A 23,839-nucleotide genomic window follows, 5' to 3' on the forward strand; every position below is an offset into this window, starting at 1 on the left:
CCTCGAACGCGATGTGGTACCGGCAGACTATCATCAAGTTTGTGGAAATACTTCATTAAAGACGAAGCCCATTCTTTAGTGTCATGTCAGTCCTGAAATATAACAGAAGTAGGCTACTACTGCAATGCACACACATCCAGTGATGCTAGCAGAGAGACGGTCAATTAACAACTTAACCAAACGCCCTGAGGTAACAGAGAGAAGGAGGCTGCACATATTTGAGTTGTTAGATCTTTAGCTGCAGTGCATTACTTTCTGTTGTGTTTTTATTAGTGATGTCATCAGCAACTAGTCAACTTCACTTTAATAGCATAACAGCAAAAAAAAGTTGCGCAACCCTTAGTCTTCACTGATATTGTTTTTGTCCTGTTTTTCAGAAGCTGAGATTCTAAAGTGGCGCCGTCGTCTCCTTCCTGGTGCTCCTCTGTTTGCTTGTGTTCATCCTTCCCTCAGGTATGTCTCGTTGTCCCTCTTCTCCACCAGTGAGGTGAATTTGTCCACAGAGTTAACGTTACATGAGACTGATGCAGTTATATTCTTGCAGCTCAGTGTTAAGGGTCCGTTAAGGGAGGATTCTGTGCTTTTTCCAAATCACCTCACTCAGGATTGAGGGGCTCCAGGGGAAAGTCCGGAAGGGTAAAGGGGTGTCCCAATAGAGGAGGGCACATAGTGATCATTTCTTCTTGATGTGACCCAGCATGAGCTGGTGGGAAGGTGTCACCACACATGCATGTGTGCATTCACTAAATGTGAGCGAGACTATCACCAGGGCCCAGAGTCGGGTCAGGATCAACGTCAGCTTAAAAGCATCTGTACTGAATTAAACTATTTAACCCTTTGACTGGGATTCTAACCATAGAGTTGATCTTTATAGTAGTAGTTGACAATAAAATGCTTCATTTCTCATTTTGTACCCATTTTCTAACCACTGCTAGTCATTCAGTTTATAAAATACACATATTTCCAGTATATTTACAAATATCTAAGCTGTGGCTTTTATGCATTTTAAGATATAACTCTTATGAACCGATGACCACATCTTGAAAAGATACATCATGAAGCTTCGGTATTTACATTGTATGAGTCTGTACAATAGTGGGAACATTTTAATAATGATGTCAGAATACTCAGTTTGCAGTGCAGGCTATTAATATAGATTAAGGGTTAACTGGTGGAACCTCATCCATCGCCCATTGACGTACATGGTATTGACTCATAGTAATTAATAACTCTCTGGAGAGATTCTTGCCCCCCACAAGACAACATTTTATTTGCACCAGGGCAGGTTTTAAAAGCAGTTTAAATCTAAATTTGAATTATATTTTTTTATATATATATATATATATATATATATAGCATCAGTAACACTGTAAATTGTTCCAAGATGCTTTACAAAACAGAGAGTTTGAAACCCCCCAGAGCAGCACTAAGGCAGCGGTGGCATGGGAACAGAGACTCGGTTTGTTTTGAAACAGATGGCAAACAGAAGTGATGGCTGGAAGATGAGTCATTTTAACTGAATACAGTGAACTGTTGTCCTGCTCAGTCTGTCAGTTTGCTGCTGCTTGGTTACCGATATTCCTTTGTTAAATGCAATGCAAGCACCTGCAGTTAACCCCTGCAATGAAGCGATGCACTTTACGAGTAACGCAGGTGCTTCACATAATAAGTCGCTTTGTAGAAATCTACATATGAAACCTAGCGAGTTCCTTGGGATTCATCCAGATGTGTTCAGAAGTGTGCCTTCAAAAACACAACAGGCCGATGCACTGCTTGTGTACATGAAAGACCGTAAACAGCTAAATTAAAGCAAGAAGCTCTGAGGGTATGTGAGGCACTGTCGTGACAATTCCTTTGTGCCCAGAAAAAATCTTTACTTCTGGTTTATCCTAGAAGACCTTGACAGAAACAAACCTTTTATTCTGATTAGAGATGTAAAAATGAATTGGGCTGACATTTAAAAAAGGAAGAAGCTTTAAGGCAAGATAAGTCTGTTGGACCTGCATCATCCCAAACTCTGATTTAATATTAAGCAATAAAGCAGAAAGAATAATCAAATCATGTGAGTTACTGATTTGACTGACATTTAACTTTGGGAGCAGGACATTAAAAGATTAAACACCATCTCATAGGAAGAAATGGGGATAATCGTGAATATACACTTTTTAAAATAAAGACATTTTAAATAAAGGATGCCGACGTGCTCATATGCTCACATACTGTACACAACCACTGATATGAGAGTGTTGGGGAAGATAACGGAGCCATGGAGCGCTGGAGGCCATGTGGGAACAGCATATGGTGTGAATCTGTGCCGAATTCATGCACGAGCCATTTTGTTGCCTCGGCCCTCCCTTTCATTCTCCGCAGGAACACACAGAGCAGACAGTGACGCAGACATCGTGAGGCTGCTGCTGCGACACAAATGGCATCTGCTGAGGAAACACACACGGCTAATGCTGAAGAAACCAGGCGCTGGAGGCAAATTTACCGGTAAGGACCATCCAGATACGTCGTGTCACCGACGCAAGCAAACAAAGAAACATCGACGAAGGGTTCACTGACCCCAATGTTCAGTTCGGTTCCCTGTGAGGATGGGGATGACGGCAATGTCACCACAATGCAAAGATCACTAGATTAATTTTAAATAATGAAGATGACAGGAACAATATTTTTTCTTTACCTTTATTAATATTGAGTATTGCATTAACGTACCTAAACAAAATGAATGCAGTTAATCATAGAAAAGAAGGAAATAATAGGCATTGCAGATTTTTAGTGGTGATGTTCGATACCACCAATTTCCTTTCCAATCCGATATTGAGTAAAATTCAGGCCGATACTGATACTTTGTGTAAATATGTGTCTGGGAAACTTAAAAACAAGTAGTGTGTTTCAAATCATGGATTCATAGAAGAAGAATACAAGACATCAGACTAATGTATTTATGTATTTTAAACTCTGAAGTATATTGAAGCAATGGTGTCATTTACTATATAGCCGAGATAAAACAACAAAACCAAACAGAGACACAGTCATACACAATATGATAAAATGCTGTATCAAACACTAAAAAAAAGAAATAATCGAACTGATAAGACCATTAAAATAAATTATTTTAAGAACGACTATAAAATGAAAACTTGCATCTTAATTGTGACCCTGTTCTCTCCTCTTCTGTCGTCCTCATCATAAACGCCTCGTATTCTCTGTTGTGGTTAAACCTGAGGTGTTTCACAAGGTTTGTTGTGTTGTCACGACCTCAGTAGTTTAGGTAATTTCCACTGTGTCTCCTACATAACCTCGAATGACCAAAGTATCAAAAGTATCGATATTTTTGATATGAGAATCGATTTCAGAGCATAAAGACCTGATATCGGTTAGATATCGGTTAAATACTTTAGTGTATTGGTTGGCGCTACCTATTTCTACCTTAGTTTGTAGAGACAACAGTGAGGCCTTTTGTTGTTTTCAACTTGGAGAAGTTAGTCTGGTCTTGTCTCATTTATTCGGCCGCACCACGTGCTCCAGTCCTTCGCCTCTGTTTGTGTTAAGACTTTCTCAGTTACTTGTCTTTTGGTGGTGAAGAAAGTCTGTTACCTGTTGCCTTAGTTGTCATTTGTCCCCAGATTCCTACCTAGGGACCTAACAATCACCTAATTACATCACTGCTTTTCAGTACTTTCTGAATATGGCTACACCTCCTCTAACGTCTATAAACCAAGGCCAGGAAACCTTCACTTAGCTACTGTTAGCTGGGAAGCTAGAAGCTAGGAAGAGCTACTGTTAGCTGGGAGGCTAGGAAACCTGCTCTTAGCTACTATTAGCTAAGAGGAGCTACTACTAGCTAGGAGGCTAGGAGGAGCTACTGTTAGTTGAGAGGCCAGGAGGAGCTGTTGTTAGCTAGGAGCAGCTACTATTAGCTAGGAGGAGCTACTATTAGCTAGGAGCAGCTACTATTAGCTAGGAGGCTAGGAGGAGCTACTATTAGCTAGGAGGCTAGTTTAATTGTTTGTGGTTGAAAACCTCTGTTAAGTTACACTTGAGGCGAAAAGAAAAATGATTAAAAGAAAATATGCTCCAAGTTGGGTTCGATGAACAGTGCAAACCAAAATTCTTACGCAATAAATTAAACATCTGTCTGTCTAGAATGTACATTTTACACATAGATAGACTCAGATATCCCACCAAGAGAATGTGTGTCCATGGGACGTCTAAGTTTGAATGATTTTGATCCAGATCAAAGTTATCAATAAACATTAAAATGAGCCAGTCTTTTTGAATGACTCTTAAAAATGAACGGATCCACAAGATCCAACTCCCTTCATAGAGCCACAAACCTGTCCTCTATCCTGCAGCATCACACAGCAGGTCGTGTTTTGAAGACATAGTTGTCCCAGATGTTTCAGGTGGTCTAGCCCACTCTTTAAAACGGAATACACAATCTACCTTTTAAAATATTTATGTATTCTGCAAAAGTATGTGAGTCTTACAAAACTACCGAAACGGCTAATGTGCTGTTTGTTAATCTTGTTCAAAATTACAGAATTTAGTCTCGTTTCCCGGTGCTTGTGTGCGTCTCACGGAACATGTGTCTGCTTGTACTCGTACTGGAGTTGCTAAGTGTGTCGCCTCACAGGGACCTGAGTGGCATTTAGGCAGAATATTCCCCCAAGCCAATGTGTAATTAATTTGCCTGCTGTTTGCAGCCGCAGTATCCCACCACCTCTCCCACTGCTTCCTGCCCACCCCCACCCCCCTCCCCTCCACGTCTTAATGGAGATAATCAGCTCCACTGGGAATTCTTCACAACCACCAACAAACCCAACACTCACACACTGACACATGCATTTAACCTTATCATGCACAGCAGTGCGGGGAGGCCTGGGAGTTATTTTTCTCACAGTGACGTTGGAGGATTGCTGACTACAAATCCCAGGTGTTTAGGAGGGAATTATCCCTGGTCTCGGAAGAAGGGGATGCAGCTTGTTCTGCTGGACAAATTAAAGTGAAAGAGCACTGAGGATAAAGGCCAAACCCTTTTAGGACAACCAACAACAACAGCAGCACTGCTGCAGATTCACAGGACAAAGCCCTGACATTTATTTATCTGATTTCACTCACTTTGCGTGAAAGAAAATGGCCGTAGCCATTCAGAATCGTCACGTGTTCAACTGTAAGTCGACCGGCTTGTGCGGAGGGGGCATCCGAGTGATTAGATCAGACAGCACACTGTCCCTGATGAAATCAGGTCAACAAGATGTTCGTTCCAGGCCGCTGATTTCTGTGTAAACTTTCATTCAAACCGAAAACAATCGTTTTTAAATAATTCATGGAAAAACAATGAAAGCACTCGAGGGACGACTGCTCCTTTGTGCTCTAAAAATAGTTGCAAAGTCAGCATAATGCCGGCTCAGTGGTGACAATAGTGGGGCATGTATTTCATACCGGACCGGCCTGGAGTCCGCAGTTCATTCATGCCGCCACCGGTCAGCGTTGATAGAGGAAGTAGAGAACTATTTCTGAGGTGAAGCGGTGAGTATGGACCTGGAGCTGAGGGCGTGGTGGATGGGCATGATCATCACAGCTCCAGTCTCTTAGAAGTAGTGCTTTTGTTTGGCTAAATTGCAGTGTAATGAAGGATAGATGTCGACATCGAGATCAAGTTTTTTTTTTGACGGATCCTTTAATGCATAGGTCTTCAGCAGGAGGTCCTCCAGATTAATATTTGGACCTGTGCATTATTTAAATAGCTTAATATTTGATGCAAAATTATAATAATAATGTATATTTATAAATAGCACTAGGCCGAGTTTAATGTAGAACACATATAGAAGGTAGGGGGTCATGTCTCCAACAGTTTGGGGTCCCTGCTTTAATCTTCAGTATGAGCTGCTCCATGTGTGGATCTAATCTTTAAAGAACAAAATGTCCTCCCCTTGAGATTCATAAAGGCTTTTCTTATCTTCTTGAGGATGGAAAGCGGAAGTTAAGAGTCTCTCAGCACCATTCAGCGAAGACCAGCCTCAGGGCTGTGAATCGTTTATGGTGGCAGGGAGTGTGTTACTCCTTCCAGTGGTGTGTTTAAGTACTGCATGTGTTAGATCTACTTCCTGTCAGATCCACAGGAGGAGGAAGATGCTAGAAGGTGAATCCTAGACGTCTGTACCTTCTTTAGATGGAACCATCTGTAAGTTTTACAGTCTTATTTATTTATTTATTTTTTATATTTGTGTTCATTTACCCATTGGCCTTATCCCTGATGTCACATTTTATTTCAAATTTTTTTAGTTTCATATAAAAACTACAACAGCTGGCTGTTCCTTGGTGGAAATTTTATAGTTTGAAATCAATATGAGCTCACAGGGAGCAAAAGTATATGGAGTTTTACCCTGCACAGGGCTGTAATATACTCTGTAATCTTTTTTAACACTGTCAAAACTCTGTAACGAAGAAGAAAGTAGGAACAAACAAGCAGAAATGTGCAAAGAAACAGGTCTTTATAATGGTGAGCTCAGTTTCAAAGCTGGTCCAGCACAAACCCAGGTAGCTGGGTTAAATGAAAGCAAAAATGATCCACCTGCCTCCAGAACATTGGTGTGGGCGGTGCCAGCAGAGTATTTGGTGTTTCTATTCCAGGTTTCGCTGATAATGTTTTTAAGCCAGGCCAACGTTACTGAGTTATTCCTATTATTCTGCTTTTGGACGTTTATCCAAAGCTGTTGTCACGAGCCGAGGAGCACCGGACGGCAGCAGTGATGTTGACTTGGTTCTGAATTACTAAACTTTTATCCTTGAAGGCTGGCTACGTTTTTTACCTCGATTTCCTTCCATTAGTAACATAATATGACGGTAATAATAAGTTCAAGTGTTAATCAGAAGAGTCGTGTTCCTTTGATACAGAGAGCAAAGATAAAACACACCTGTAAAGTGCTCCATTGCCAAAATAAGTTTTATTGCAGATATTTATACATGTGTATAAATGTAGATATTTTCATTAATATACACCGATCAGCCACAACATTACGACCACTGACAGGAGACGTGGATGACATCAACCTTCTTGTGTCAATCACTGATGCTGGTAATGAATTATTCTGATCTGACCACTTTTTTTTTCCAGTAACGAGTAATCTCATGAGCAAATATTTCCAAATCAGTAATCAGATTAAAGTTACTTATCCAAGTTACTCTGCGTTACTATTTTTCCCATTTTATATCTTTGCTTTCTTCTCTGGGAGCGACATCACGTATGTGACCGGTCACGTTTGCAGCATGATGACAACCTGTGTTTAACACCACGCAGCGACACAAACGGAAACAACAATGGAGGGAGGAGAGAGATGAGATTTACGAGCTGGAAATACAGTCACCAGTAGTGAGTAGTGGTTAGAGGAGCAGCCTGGAGGATGAAAAAAAAAAGACTTAAAAGTCTCTTAGTCAAGACTGGAGCAAAACCAGTAAGTTGGAGAGAGTTGAATGACAGTATGTTGTAGAGGAAATGTGTCATCTCATCTTCCGTACCGATTAATCCTGCACTAGGGTCTCAGGGGTTGCTGGAATCCCAGCTGGCATTGGGCGAGAGGCGGGGTACACCCTGGATAAGTCGCCAGCCTATCGCAGGGTTAACACTGAGACATACAACCATTCACACTCACACCTAGGGTAAATTTAGAGTCAACAATTAGCCTAACAAGCATGTCTTTGGAGGTGGGAGGAAGCTGGAGTCCCCTTAGAAAACCCACCCAAACACAGGGAGAACATGCACACTCCACCTCGGTGGCGAAGGTCCAGGACTCAAACCTGGACCTTCTCGCTGGGTGGCATCAGTGCTAACCACCGATCCACTGTGCCGCCCGTAGAGGAAATGTTTTGTCGATGAAAACAAACAAAAAAAAAGACCTGTATTTTACTTTTTTTGAAAAACAAAAATTGTGGGGGGCAGCTGCTGAATGGAACTAATAAAGTAACTTGTAATCTAACTAAGTTACTTTTAGAATCTAGTAATCAGTAAAGTAACTAAGTCACTTTTTTAAAGGAGTGATCAGTAATCGTATTCCTTTTTCAAGGTAACTGTGACGAAACTGGTGTTAATACATTTTTCTGCTGGGAAACTTAGACAAAACAATATTGGGAAGGCGGTCATAATGTTATGCCGGGGTGACCTAATTACAGCTCATCAATCAAATTCAAGCACATTTTGGGTTGTGTGGCTACATGCAGTACTTTTCTTTAAAGAGCTCCGCTAATGTGTATAAATTAACATGAATTGGACTTAATTGCCAAACATTAAAGTGATGGATGGAGGGATTCTACGGGTGAAAGTATCGTCTTCCAGCTGAGCTACAGATAACTTTTCAGAAGAAGTAATAAGTGAGTCTGCCTTCCGTGTTTCCACCGAAGCTTCCCCTGTATTTACTGATCTTGAGTGACGTGAAATTATGCTGCTTTTTACGATTAGAGACGAGGCGCTAAAGACACGATGTGTGCGACTGTGCCACGCTCCCTCCTCACAAATATTCACACAATTTCCGATTCCTGAACAGAAATTCTCTTTTAAACGGCAGCAAAGGAAGATGAAAGCTTGTAATCCTTCCCTTTTTGTATGTACTGTATTTCCGTACAGGGAGCTCCATCAAGTTGTTTGTGTCCCGTGGCCAGATAAATGTTTACAGAGGAAAACAATTAGCGTAGGAGGTGAATAAAGGACAAAAAAAAACAAAGGCAGATTAGTGAGCCTGGAGGCATCAGCGGGACCTTCCCCGGTAGGAAATGGTTTAAATTAGGAAACACGGTAGCTTAAAGCATAATTTTTAGGGGTTTTTTTGCTCCCCTCTTCTGTCCTCCGCGTCATAAAAGCCTCACATTCTGTGTTGTGGTTTAACCTGAGGTGTTTCACAAGGTTTGTTGTGTTGCCACAACCTCAGTAGTTTAGGTACTTTCCACTGTGTTCCAACATTTCCTTCAATAGTATCGAAGACCTAAGCGCATCGAAGCGCACAAAGACCTGATATCGGAAGTATCGATATTTCAGGAACTAATCTAACCAAGTAATTAACAGGAGCGTATTTTTATGTTGCTGTTGCAGGTTGTTGTCTTTGCTGGTCAAATCACGCGAAAAAAGAGTACACTTTGGCTGGTTGGAGCTTCGCTTCTCCCTCAACTAACCATCTGTGAAACCAGGTCTGCTGTGTTAACCACTCTCCAGGAAACCAGCTCATAATCTAAACCTTGCGGCCCGCTCCGTGACACTAGAACTTCAGTGTTCACCATGTGAACCCATGAAGAATGTCGCTCCGTCCCTCGTCGGTATAAATATAACATCATAACACATCCATGGCGCGAGGGTCAGCCCTCGGCTCGGTGTGTCACAACCCTCGGAAAACTTCTGCAAACGTGGCATAAGCGTCCTTGTAAATTAGGCTATAAGTTATTTACCAGGCCGTTCCCCAACAATAGGTACCGTGTGGAGGAAATCTTGACCCTCTGCACTGAGAAATCCATGCCTCTCGACAATGCCCAAAAATATCTCCCACTCTCTATTTATGAATCAAATCCCTGAGGCAAGATGTGAATCCTATTGTTAGCGGCAGCTGAATAACCAAGCCCTGCAGGCTCTATTCAGCATATCCTGTTACCCTGCCGGGAGGAGGTTTTTTTGTCGTCTTCTCACCCTGAATAGATGGCGAGATTGGCCCCGAGACACCAGAGCATCCTGCCTGTACAGCAGGAACGTAAACAGGCCCTACCCAGCCTAAATTTATATTTTCTGTTATTGTTTAGCCGTACGCGTCGGGCTGAATGTGATGTGCTGACGTATTTTTCATTCAGCAGTGAACAAGTAAAGTATGGATCTAAATGGTAATGCGACAGTGACACCGGGTCTTCACAATAGACTGTAGAAAATCATGGAAACATCGTTTGAAACATTAATTTGCATCTGTATACGTGGATTTCGTTCAGTGGATTTGCTGTTTTCTGTAGCTTGTTTCTCAACATGTCTGTGAATTAAATGACGTCTGAATCATCCTGAAAGGTTTAGCTGAGATGTAACAGTTGTGGCGTTTTTCCTCATGAAGGTCACAAAACACAGCAGCGATCAGACGAATGCTGGATAATGAAGAAGACTGGGATTTGTTCTGAGTCTCGTCGTGTCAGCAGGTTGCACATGTACAACACAACAAGCAGCAGCAGCAGCAGCAGCAGCAGCCCACTCCCCCAGGGCTTTTCAAGTTCTTGTTGATGATTTCAGTTTAGGAAACAGCAAGCCAAAGACCCTTATGTAAGACATAAGACATAATTTATTTATCCCACGTATGGGAAATTTCCTTGTCCCAGTAGCGCAGAATTTGGCAAGAATATATACACGAAAAAAACATAAAATTTGAAAGAAATATACAAAATATACCAAAAATACAAAAAATGGCAGCACTGACATAATGTATATACAGTGTGGACTGGGAATTTAAAAAACAAATGCTAAAAATTGGAATATAAAATTGTTGCTAGGATTTTAAAATGTAGAAATAGTGCGGTAGTTTGTGCAAAACAAACAAAAAATCATTTATATACTGCAAATGTGAATTCAATGTGAAAAGGAGCTGCTGTATTAGCTCCCTAAATAACAAGACAAGATATCTTTCATTGTTGACGGGTTTTCATTATTCTTTTTTTTTTTATTTATTTTGTAGTACTAATTGACCATGGAAGCTAGCTAGCTAGATACTTTATTAAACCATACGTAATATATAACAAAAAACTAAAAGAGTTACATTACAAATAATCAATAATCTACAATAATCAATAGTTACAAGAATAATAAAATAGCCGAATATTAAAAATGAGACTGAAGTGAAACTAAATGTATTCCCAACCAACAACTTAAAAAAAAAACCCTGTGCAAAATGTGCCAGTAATAATAAGTCCGGTGTCACAGTTGTACAGACTGATGGCTTGAGGAAGGAAAGATTTCCTGTAGCGTTCCTTGAGACAACAAAGTCTCTTGGACAAGGTGCTCCATCGTCTGTCTGTGGTCTGGTGGAGAGGTTGGTCAGGGTCATCCATGATTGATAACAGTTACTGCAGCTCAGTGTCCTCCTCTCCACCACCACTTCATAAGCACAGTTCACCATTTCTTTACCAGCCAGAATATGAATTTCTCAAAAAAGAGGGATTATGAGTTCCGCTGCATGCATTTTATTTATTAACATTGTCGGCATGAAAAATGCACAGAAAGCAAACAATACATACAACAAAATACACAAAAAGTGGGGATTTGGGGGAAGAAAACTTTAGGCACTGTCATCTGCCTCAACTTAAAAATTACTAGTCCCTCGAAATTGTTTGTTTTGTCTTTTTCTTTCACGTACATGCAGCAATCCATACAAAACAAACACAACTCACCAGCCATTTAGAGTTAAACTTTATTTTCTTCGTTCACCTGCCTCCTTTCTGTTCTCGTTCCCCACGTCTGTCCCAACCACATTTAGTTTCACTTTACTTTTTGCTTTACTGTTTAGTTAGCTATTCTTTTGCTTTTACAGTCGATGCTCCCTTCTCTCTCTAAGAATCTGTTTGTTCTTTTTCCTCTTTGTGTTTTCTAGTTACAAAACGTCCCTGTACAGTAGAATCTAGCAGTCAATAGTTTTCTATTGGAAACTCGCGTTGGTTGCACTGCAGACTGTAGCATGCCTGTGCGCAGTCAATGGGCATCTCTTACATCATCACTGCAGCAGTGTTCATGGGAAATGTAGTAAGTTCTGACTGACACGATGATGCCTCATGCATCATCAGCCTAACTGGCCTTTTATTATTGGCAGATGTTGATTTATAACCCTGTTCATAAGTCTCTTGTCTGCAGCCGATGATGGAGCCAAAGCTCACTTTAAATCTGGGTCTGTCTCGGTCATCATCTATTTAATGATTGCTTGAATATTATGAGTAAAGTTGGTGAAAATTAAAAGGGAGACCTACACAACATTAGGAAGGTGGTCATAATATTATGGCTGCTCAGTGTAGTTAGTATAATACAGATTGAAATGCTTCGCTTTTCAACAGAAATCTAAAACTAGTGAGGAGTATCTGCTAGTGGTTTGTGTTACAGTGCTCTGAATCTTACCATCCGTTCCCGATTCAGCTTTGCGTCTTTCGCTTCCAGTCTAGCTCTCTCCATCCTTGGTCTCTTTCTGTCGGTGGAGCTGCAATCCAAACAAATTAATCCCCTCTTCTTTCCCCTGTGTGCTGGAGCGTCATCCAACTATTTAACCATAGCCCTGAAACAAACCAACATCTGTTTGGATGCTGGCCCAGACCCGTCAAGGCCTTCCTGCTGCAAATGCACCAGCCTTCACCCCCTTAACCCGTCTGTGCTCGGCTCAGAATCGGGCAGACGCCAAACCAACGACGCTCTCAACCACTGGGAGAATTACATGTTCGTTTGCATGTAGCATCCGCGGCTGTGTCCAATTTTTTTTTTTTTTTTTTTTTGAGATTCACTGTTTGCGTTTTGGAAGTTACTCCCTGCTCCCCAGAGAGAGAACTAGGCAAAAACTGTGCAAGGAGTACTGTGATGACATCTGGTTCAACTAGTCTGAGTGGCCCTTTCACTTTTCACTCTTACTCTGCTAAATACGGAGTCCTTTGACTAATATTCATTATCATCCAATTCAGCTCATTTTTTTTCTTTTCTTTTATTTGTATTGGACCAATAACAATCACTATTGTCTCACCTAAAGTCTGAAACCCCCAGACTGTAAGGGGGACCTTCTGTAGATCTAATTCATCTTAAAGTTGATTTTGCCAGGTGGCTGTAGAGGAAAATGTGACAGAAAAGGCAATAAACCTTGTTTTATTATTAGAAAACGGGAACTTGATAATCAGAAATAAATAAATCGCCACATCTCAAAATCACAGTATAGGTCTACACTGATCAGGCATTACATTATGACCACCTTCCCATTATTGTGTAGGTTTTCAAAACAGCTGTGACTCATCAGAGAATGAACATGGGTCTTCTGAGGGCGTCATGTTGTGTCTAGTAATGGATTGTTTTTAGTGGAGGGGGGGTCTTTGGGTCCATCCCACGGATACTTGATCGGTTTGGGATCTTCGTCATGTTATTCATGTGTTTTGAGTGTTCTCGTACCGAAGTCTAGTACCAAAGCATTGTAACGCCTCACGTTGCCTCCACTCTGTTTTAGAGACGATGTCATATCTGCAGCAAAAATTCTAATTTGGAGTCTTCTTGACCGCCGCACCCTTAACCTCCTGAGAGCCAAGCATTTGTTTGGAATGGATCTTAGGTTCTTTAAAAAACAAGATTTTTAGGGATTGTTCGGGATTAGTAGGACCTGAGAAGTTACAAAAACAATCATCATCTTTGAAAAGGACGTAAGGATTATTATTTCACTGCATATTACAATTTAAGTCAACCAAAATATAAAACGGTTTGTTTTAATGCAAAAGCAGAATTGGAAACGGTGAAATCCCACCGTCCTCAAACGAGTACTTGTGAATTTGTTAAATTTTCATGACATATGAAACTAGAAAAGTTACTGAGCCTGTACATGGTGGACAAAAGTGTCTTCTCACAAAGACAACAGGTCTAAATGAATCAGAATGAGCTGCAACAAACCTAAGACATAATGTCCCCATATAAGGACGCCGGGTGTCAGGGGGTTAAGACTAGTGAATGTGGAGGTCAGTTGCATCCTGCTGAACATCAAGGAGTGTCATGGCTGTGGGGTGGGGGTGTCTGGTCTGGTGTAGGTGGGTGCTACATGCCTAAGTATTAATGGTTTCCCAGCAGAACACTGAATTGTCACGAGATGCTCACTGTTGTTTACATCTCCTGTCATAATGTTGTGTACACCGAGGTATTTTCCTGTAGTGCTTTACTTTGGCCACTAGATGGAAGTATTGTTGCATTGTTAACCACTAATAGTAGTTGGACTTACATAGTCTGCACGTACGTTTGGATTCTTTTAGTTTTTTCTTGTTTTTCTATCTAAATCATCCTATAACCTAGAAAACTAATACAGCAATGAACACATTTACATTTACGGAGGCATTTATTTATTCATTTTAAATGTTTCTGATTTTGGAAACGATGGTCGTTCCAACAGATATGTTTAATTTGGACTTTTTTTCTTTTTTTTTTTTCCATAACCACCTCGATGTTTTGTGGCCTCTTGCCACCGGTGTCTGTGAACACTCTGCTCTGCTAGTTGGGGACTGTGAGAGCAGCCACAGAAAGGCACCGGCTTTACTGCTCAACGTATGACCCACAAGTCAAGACAGATTACGTCTGATTGGATTCGCCAATGGGGAGTCTGACCTACAATCTGCTGCATTCGCCGTCTCCCTGGGCAAAGGTTTCCATGGGAACAGGCCCTGGGCTCCTTTAATCTGTTGTTTTGCAGCCCTCACTCATCTGGAGGCAGGCTGGATTCCTTTTTGTCAGGCCTGTATTCTTCTGCTCTATTTCCTCCCTTAGCTCTCCCTCCTCACTCTCTCTAGTTCCCCCCCGTTCTCTCTTTCGTACACTCCAGTCTCGTGTTATAAAATGGCTCAGACAGATCAGCTGTAGACTCTCTGCGGAGACTTGGCAGCAAACTATGCACTGACCAAAAAAAAAAAAAAAAAAAAGACCAATAGAGCTTGTCCTCATGTAGTAGGAAGCTTTTATTTGTATTTGTGTATTTTATTTATTCATAATGTGCAAGTCAAAATGAAATATCAGAAAAAAAATAAGATTTCTTATCTTTTAAGCACTTGATAACGAAAATAACGGATCCCCTTCACGTAGAGAAAATCAGATATGTCTTAAGTGACAGACTGGACTGTTTTTTTATTATTACTTACTTTTTATGATGTCATTTGTCTTTTTAAGTTCTGTCTATTGCCTCACACTTTGATCAACCTATAATATCAGTTCTTAAAGTTATCTTGTTATACAAAAGGAAGCCTTATTTTGCACAATTTGTTATATCTGTACTGAACCTGTGTTTCACTTCCCAAAAAAAAATATCTGAAACTGAAAATATTAGGATCGCATTACGCAGCCAAAGCTACGTGGAGACTTTAATTCCCTTATTTTCTTACCGCTACAGCTGCTGTAAGTCTTTCTGTCGCTCAGACACAAGCGCATTAGAGATGTGACGAGGCGACGAAGGGCGATAATCTGTGCAAACCAGTTGCCACCTAAACCTGAGAAGATCCTTTCTTTACGGAGCTGGCTTTGTCAACTGGAAAACTGTCATCTTGCTACAGGATTAAGATTTCACTTGGATGGAAGAAGCACACACTGTTCACACACTTTTGACCATGTGTTGCATTCCAGGAATAGTTCAAGAAGCCCGACCGAACAACCCGGGAGTTTCCAGAATGAGTGATTGAGAACTTTGGCTTGAGGTGTCAGAGATGTTGAACAGGGGAATAAACTGCAGTTAATGGTGGGCGAAGAATGCAAATCCCAGTATAATAATGATAATATTAGTACATGCGGAATGTACACCAAAACTTGGCGCAGTTGATGATGTTGATACAGATGTATTAGCACTAATGTGTTTAAAGGGAAGTGTGACCAAAAATGTACATAGCTGTGTTTTTAAAAAACATTTTCTACTGATTGAGAGAGGAATTAATGCAGCAGATTGACTAAGGATGGAATATTTTACTGTAATGATAAGTAAATATTGTAGAATAATCCCACACTAGTAGAAAAACAGGTTTGCATGGCCCCATGTTAGCGCTGCATTTTGATGTGGAAATCCGGGGACATTCACAGCTCAGAGATAAAAAAAAAAAACAACAAAACAAAAAGAAACTTTATCAAGATGAAATGAATAAACTGACATATTTATTCATATTTAAACATATTTAAACTGCTATGTCTGTGATGTCAATAGTAGCGTGACCAGCTACCGTAATAACTATAGTCTGCGCGCAAAATTTTTTTTCTCATACATAAAAAGCTAAATTTGGGGACATTTTCGGGGACAGGTAATCCAAAACCCTGGACTGTCCCCAGAAATCTGTGACAGTGGTCACCCTAAAAATAAAAAACCCAAACAACTAAAACGACCCCGTTTTTTTTGGGTCTCCTCACCTTTCCATCTTCACCACGCTTCGCGGTGACATAGTCGCACCATGCGCGTTTAGAAGCGCTACATTGAAAATGTCGGAAACAGCGTCTCACTGGGTAATCAAATACACCGGTATGCCGGTATGTTAAACATTTCTACCATAAAGATAAACAAAAATACTGTATCCACAGTGACACATGATGCCGTCTTACCCAGTATTCCAGCCCATATCATCACTATCATCACCAATAATTACAAAACTAACTCCATGCATTTCAAAGTCTACTGCAAATGTTCAAGCTTGTTATCAATTTATAAATCCACTTCATCATCGACCTCAGCCAGCAGCCTACAATGACAGGTTTTTGACAAATTTTCAATAGACGGTTCAATAAGCCACTACTGCTTGGTTCTTTCTGTGAGTATTTGCATAGCATTTGAATTTACCCTACGGGGATCAATGAAGTATTATCTTATTAAAACATTTTCTGTCTAATAAGGTCGATCTGTTTTCTGATATTCCCATTGTCATTCTGAGTTGATGTCACGTTTTCAATCCATTGGTTGATCCAACGATATACTCATCACTTTGACTGGGATGCCGTTTTAATGTGCAAATGTCCCACTGTTTGTTGACGATCCCATTGCAGACGATTCCACTTCTTTAGTTTCAGAATCTCCAGAGTTGTTTTGGATCATTGGCCATCCGTACCGTGAAGCACCGTCGATTTAACTTTGTATCATTTGGCTGAATCTGACCAGAGTTAATTGGTCTGCTTCTGTCTTCTGTCACATCACCAATGAACATGACTGACCCACTGGAAGCCATGCGTGTCCATTGCGTCACACTGCTTCCATTGTGTTCAACAGATGATGTTGTACTCTTTTGATCATGGGCCATTTACAAATGTTTCTTCCTTTCATTCAAGTACAGGTTCTACTAAAGTTCCATCTGTTAAACTTAACATGTTGTTTAGCAAAGTCCAGTTCAACTATGTATTTTTGGGGTTTACAAATGGTTTGCACCTTGTAGTGAATCCTCTGCATTTTCCCTTCCAAGTTTTCTTTTCATAATGAATAAATGAATGTCTACCTCATGGAAAGTGTTGTTAACTTGGTTAACTTTTTCTCATTATCCTGGAGAAACCTTACAACCACAGCTGTCTTCTGAAGAAACGTCCAAGTATTTTAATGCTGCTCTTGATTTGGAGCTTTTAATGGGTTGGTACTCTCCAGTACCCACTAGGGCATCTTCTCAGTTTTACCCTCTGGCATACCAGGAGTTTTCCTTTCATAACTTGTTGAACAAGGAACTCCTACAAGCAGTCAGCACTCTCTCCTGTCAATTCGTGATGGCACTTAAAATACATTACCCAGAGGACACGAAGAGTGGCTCGCCTTTTTTCTTGAATCCAACCTCAGCGGGAGAATGATCACTGATGTTAGATGTGCTCTCTCACACGTGTTTGCCCAGAATTATTCTCTAATGTCATTATCATTATGAATTAATATATTTAACTTGAATCTACTGCATGCACGACATATTTTCACTCAGTGATAACGTCTGGAGCTAACATTATAAGTTAGCATTAACAAGGTAGTGTTAGCCTTTGAAAGAGTTGCTTCTACTGTAGATTTAACTGTTCTTATGATAACATTTGATTTTCTATAGCTGTAGATCTATGAAAAGTCAGTAGAAACAGCAGCAGTCTCATGCTCAGATGTTTGCTGTTTGCTAGCTTGCTGGAGAAGCCAGTTAGCTGGAGGGTCAGGAACGTCTGAATGTATAAAACTGCAGGAAAGAAAAAAGTTTCCATTTGAAAGAACTTTTATTATGTGATGTTGTGTACAATTGAGCATTTAAATGAAACGTGATTAACTGGATCAGATTAATATGAGGAGTCAACTTATTTATTTATTTTTTATCACTGACGCCAGGAAGTAAACTAAGGTACGCACAAATACGATATACTTCGGAGCTTTGAGGAAACAGCTGTTAAATTGTCATCTTAAAGTCAAACAGTAAATTCTCTTGTATTCATATAAAACGTTTCTATCTAATGGTCCATGTACCAACGAGCAAACCGCTAACGAACTGCAGCCGTCTCATCTAGTGGTTACTGGTGGTATTGCGACTCCTTCATGGCCTTCATGGACATCACAGCGACATCACGGTGTTAGCTGGAGGCAAAACAGAGGGAAACTTCAGGCGAACACTATCAGTGTCAACTGGGGAAATGTCCTCTTGTTATATTTTTTGGGGCCAAAACCGAAAAAGCAAAAACACTAACTTGAAGTTTAATCTTATACCAGACACTCCCACTCGTAGACGAGTTTGGTTGAATGAATTATATCTAATATATCATAATTTTCAACCAGGATAACATTATGGGTTAGACTAAATTGTGACTGAAATAACATTAAGTTAAACATTATTTGGATTTTTTGGATTTTTAAGACATGCTAATTCTAACTGCAAGCTAATGCAACATTAGTTGTATGTTTCAGGAGTGTCCAAGCATTTACTAGTGGTTCCACTTACTTTTTTGTATTATTTTTGTTGGAGAAGCTTCGCTTGATAAAGACGGACCAGACTTCGTCCCCTCTGTGTCCTCCTTTGGACGCAGAATGTAGTCCCACCAGTCAACTTTTTAAAACAACACAGTCTCAGAGTGTATTAGTATCTTCTCCAAAATATGCGTCTTCCTCGTCCGTTCTTGCCAAAACAGTCAATTGAAATATGCTACAATGCTCAAAAAACGGCACACAGTTTACAGACTGTGTGGAGGTCAGTTGTTAAATGTGACAGTGTGTACTTAGTCTCTTGTTAATTTATGTATTGAATGTGTCCAGTGTACCTCCTTATTAATTATAATTCTTTTTTTTTTTTAAACAAAAGGTTTTTTTTGCTACAAATGAAACAGTGCAGTGAATGTGCAACATTTCAGTTTGAAATGAGGATAAAGTTTGAGTGAAAGACAAGCGTGACACGTGGAGATAAACTTATAGTTTAATAACTTCTCTGGCTGCTGGATCCTGCGGCTGAAACGCTTATGGATGATTTGGATGTCAGTCCTGGAGGTTATCTCATGTGAACCTTAGTCTGGGCCGCAGCTGGACGTCGATGTTTTGTCATTTTTCCGGTCTGAATTTGCCCGCCCCCTCCTTTCAGTTTGCCTAAAATGCCCTGAGCAGCAGCTCCTCAGCCCTTATCCCTCTGCTGCTGCTGCCGCCGCCGCCGCCGATGATGATGATGATGATGATGAGGAGGAGGAGGAGGAGGATGAGGATGAGGATGGGGAGGATGATGATGCGCGCTATGTGTGAATGAATTCCCGGTCAGTGACCCGCTGCTGGTCGGCTGCGTGACGGATGCATTGGCTTTTTACAGTCAGATGCCTGGAATGACCACGATTATGGATATCTTGTGTTTTCTATGGATGCTGCCGTCAGTCTGGGCGCTCGAAGGTAAGAGACGCTGTTCTCAACTCTTTACTTTGGATGTGCGCGAACCCGCGAAGAGAGCGACCGACCGCGGCGGAGCTCCATCATCCCGGGCTGAACGCGCGTGTTATTCTAGAGAGGCATCCCGTGGAAAACACCGAGGGGATGTTCGGATGTGGCTCTGGTAAAGCTCTCCATAGATAGGCCTGCTGCAACAAACATGTCAGTGGGCTAGGCTGGAATTAATCCGCTTCCATGGCTTTTACTTTGAATTTGACATCAGTATCCCGCAGTCACCATATTAATATAATTATTACTATTATTACTATTGTGGTGTTTAAAATTGAACCATTATATCTCTCAGATAAGGTTGAAGAGAGCCTGCTACACTTATGTAAAAATATATATTTAAATATATATTTATGTATGGAGCAGCAGGAATAATAAGAAAAAGTGAATTTCATGATGCCATGTCTGTTTTTATGTGTCACTTTTTATTTTATTTATCACTTAAGACACTGTTTTATTTAGTACCTATATACTATAGTTATGGGAAATAATCCGGGTCCTGGCTGCATTATTTCGTTCCATCTCATGCTTCTGTATTGTTGCAAAAGACAGATAAAAATCCTTGAGCCCAAGTGGATAATAAAAAAAAAATAACTACATATATGACATAATCCTGAATGTCACAAGCCTATGTATCTATTTATCTACACAGACACACGTCTACACTATCATTAATCTACAACATCTTGGCAGATAATATGCTCCTACGCTGAAACTTGAACACTGATACTTGATGGAAACATACTGAAATCCCAGTATGAAGAACAGACCCAGACCCTGGAAGGAACAAAGTATTTGTGCATGTTTTCTGTCCATAAGTTTGCGATAGCTGATTAAAACAGATGCAGTCAGACGGCTGCAGATATTCAACAACCTCTGCTTGCGGGTCACATATCGCACATATATACGGAATTAGTTTGTTATTAAAGTTGTATTTAAATCCTTGAAACTGAATTCCAGCACACAGCTAATTATCCCAGAGCTCTTTCAGGAAGTCACTGCCAGCTTTTACACATGAAGAGATCAGTTTGTGTATGAGGGTTGGTGCTACAGATGGATTATGTCATCATCATTGTCGTAGGTCATTACAGTTACTGCGAGAAGCATTTTAATTTCCACCATTCCTCCGTTCAGTGCCGGGTGTAGTAATGTGCCGGCTGTGAGCTAGCGGTCTAGTTTCAGAATGCTGAACCAAATGTGAAGACAAAGGACCTCAGGCCCTGTGCCACCATGTTTGGGTGTGCAACATGTCAGCCACACCTAACACAGACCATCTCTGTGAGTATGGGTGAAAAACGAGTGAAGAGCTGTAAAATAAATTGAGAAATAGGTAGAACTGTTCTTAATTCATTAGCATAAAACAATGTCCTAATTTAGGCTGAAGAGAAGAAGAGCTGTGCAGCTTCTGTTTTCCTCCACGACATTTCCTCGTGACTTAGTTTTGCAAACACGGTCATAAATATATTAATAAAAGGCTGCTTTGGTTTTATTTGTAACAACTTTTGTTGGACTATTGCTGCATATTTTGTATATTTTTTCTGTTAAAGGAACTTGTAATTTTATAGTCAAAACCAGTACAAGAAGGTAACAACAGTAAAACTGATTCAAACACTATTAAACTAAGCTTTTGGTGTGTTCCATTTGTTGGAATTTCCAAGGTCCGAGTTGAGATTTTCTTCTTGAACGCCCCCCGAAGTTGATCTTCTGCTCAGAAAGTCGTACAATCCTCACTACCCTTGAGTTGAGTTTCCAAGATGGCCGCCCCGTGTGTGTAAACACTAATTAGAAGGTCCTGTAATGTTCTGTTTATTAGCACTTTTGATTAGTTTTTGTTGCAGTAAATTGGTTTTACAGACACAGCTTTTCCACATGCATATGTTGAAATGCTGTTACAGTGTAATTTAAGTTTTTCGTGTGTCATGTGGGACATACAAGCCCATGTCGCGCTATTAGTAGCTAAACACAACAGCCAGGTAAAACCACAACAATGAGAAACACCATCATGGCAAACTGTGATTAAACAATTAAAACTTTTGAATATTTTTATAAATTTCTGCCTCTTGTGATCCTTAATTGCTGTAACTAATTAAAAGTTGGTTCAAGTTATCTGTTCGATTTACAATTAGTGTAACTTAAATAGCCTCAATTTAGTTTAATATTATAACAATAATATCAGTTAATATCAAGAATTTCACTTAATTTCACTTTGAACTCAAAAAATGTAAATATCGATCACAGCAAGTTTCCACCAAGTTATATTCAGACAAGGCGAGTGCTTTCATGGACACGGACATCTAGTTTTCAGACTTCTGTAACTGGAACACCGATAGCTCAGGTGTGACGTCATTCCCAGTGCCCACATCTGAACTCTGAGGCAAATAAAACGCAACATTTTTTGTCACGTTTCTCCATCTTTGCAGGTTATTGGGTGAATTTACCTCTTTATCAACAGCCATTTTGACTTTGTTGGACAAAATTAGAAAACTACCTTCCAAGAGTGGATTCCCATGTCCTTTAACGTTTAACTCAGAGAGCAGACGGATGATCAGTCGAGCAGACGCTGTGATGTAACGTCGAGCTTATGTCTGATGCCATCTCACTGCTTAATGCTGGCCCTCTCAGACACATGTCCCAGGCCACACAGGAAGAAACGGATTCTTTACTAACACTGTTCCTGCTTCTATTGTCCATTTCACCTGGCGGGGAATGTCTGCAGAAATGTTAGCATGTGGCCGTCCAGCATAGTTATCGTTACTGACCCTCAGCCGGAGTTTGGTTGCATAGTAATTTCTCATTTTGTCGTGCAGCATGTTTCGTTACATTTTATATGCATTTATTGGAGAAATCAGTAGAGAACATTTTTAAGAAGAGAGGAGATGATGTAGAAAAGATCTTTTTTTTTGGAAACTTTTGGACCTGGCATTCATTCATTTTGGTGTTACTTAGACATGTACCCCACCCCCACCCCACACCCCATAGCAATGATGCTCCTTGATGTTCAGCAGCCATCCCCAGCAGGATGCAGCCTGACACAGACACACACACACAAAAACACTTCAAGAACAACTCAAAAAACATGATAAAACAGCACAAGGTGTTGACCAGGTCTCCAAATTCACTACATCCCAAACTGATCAAATACCACAGGACACCCTCAGAAGGCCCATGTCTGTTCTCTGATGATTAACACAACTGTAATGATAGAAGTGAAGATATTTAATTTTCATTAATTTTCTAAACAGACAGTCTGGTTGTTCCTGCAGCATCTGGGCCCCACACTACGGCATGAGACATATGTGAAACCTTGTGTAGGAGAGACTGTCACGTTTTTTTCATGATCATGTTTTGAGTTTCCTGTTTTATTTTGTTAAGTTTCTGGTTTGGTGTTTCTCCACCTTCATTTTTTTTTGTCACCTGATTTTTGAGTTTTGTAATTACCTGGTGTCCACAGCACTTTCAGTTCCCTTTTCATTAAATAATATTGTGTCCAACCATAAAACCCACCCTCCTTGACATTAAAGACATTAAATAACATTTACAGCTTGTCTTGTAGCTAGTGATGCTAGCGCTCAGTTGTCAACCTCATATCAAAAATATGTCACAATAAAAATTTCAGAAATTAGAATCATGACATTGATATAACGAACCATTTTAGTTGACTCAGCTACATATGTCATCGTTTCTTACGTCACTTTCATTTGTTCTGGAGAGAAGCCATCCCGGCCTCGGCGCTGACGTCTCTCGGTGGTAGTTAGTTATCTAAACCGATCGATACTCAGTGTTGGGAGCAGCACAGTTGGCGCCTCTGGGAGCAGTGACACAAAACATTCAGCATCAAAACAGCCCCGTGACCCAGTTCTACACTAGCCTAGTTTCAAAGCTGGGATTTCGAACATGATATGTGAATGTGTGGTTAGCATGACAGAGAGCCACAGCAGTGTCGCATCGCTGGCCAGAGTGTGTCCACTGTGGAGCAACTAGTGCATGAAATGACTCCAGTAACGTGCCACAACTCTTGCTGCAAGTTTTTTTTTTTTAACCTTCTAATTGTGTCTAGACATTCTGTCCTGGGAACGTAGTCTCAGGCGTGGGGAACACACACCGTGGTTTGTGGTTGTTCTTTTCTTTTCTTTTTTCTCCCAACCTTCCACAAGACCAAGACGATATACACCAATCAGGCATAACATTATGACCACCGTCCTAGTATTGCGTAGATCTCCCTTGTGCCTCCAAAACAGTTA

At 40.5% G+C, this 23,839-nt stretch overlaps 1 protein-coding gene and 1 long non-coding RNA gene across 2 annotated transcripts in view; both read left to right on the forward strand.

Moving 5' to 3' along the window:
• Positions 1–368: 368 nt before the first annotated feature.
• Positions 369–14,606, forward strand: LOC125022140. Its single transcript, XR_007114417.1, has 3 exons — positions 369–453; positions 2,371–2,493; positions 14,226–14,606. It is a non-coding gene; the product is annotated as an uncharacterized LOC125022140 (long non-coding RNA).
• A 4,727-nt stretch (positions 14,607–19,333) lies between these two features.
• LOC125024046 (ephrin type-B receptor 2-like) overlaps positions 19,334–23,839 on the forward strand; it is a 34,264-nt gene continuing 29,758 nt past the window's right edge. Inside the window, exon 1 of the mRNA XM_047611700.1 lies at positions 19,334–19,553. Coding sequence (XP_047467656.1) covers positions 19,481–19,553 — 73 coding nt within the window. The 5' untranslated portion in view covers positions 19,334–19,480. The remainder of the gene's footprint in view (positions 19,554–23,839) is intronic.

The sequence above is a fragment of the Mugil cephalus genome, chromosome 1 (genome assembly GCF_022458985.1).
Source record: "Mugil cephalus isolate CIBA_MC_2020 chromosome 1, CIBA_Mcephalus_1.1, whole genome shotgun sequence".
NCBI lineage: Eukaryota > Metazoa > Chordata > Actinopteri > Mugiliformes > Mugilidae > Mugil > Mugil cephalus.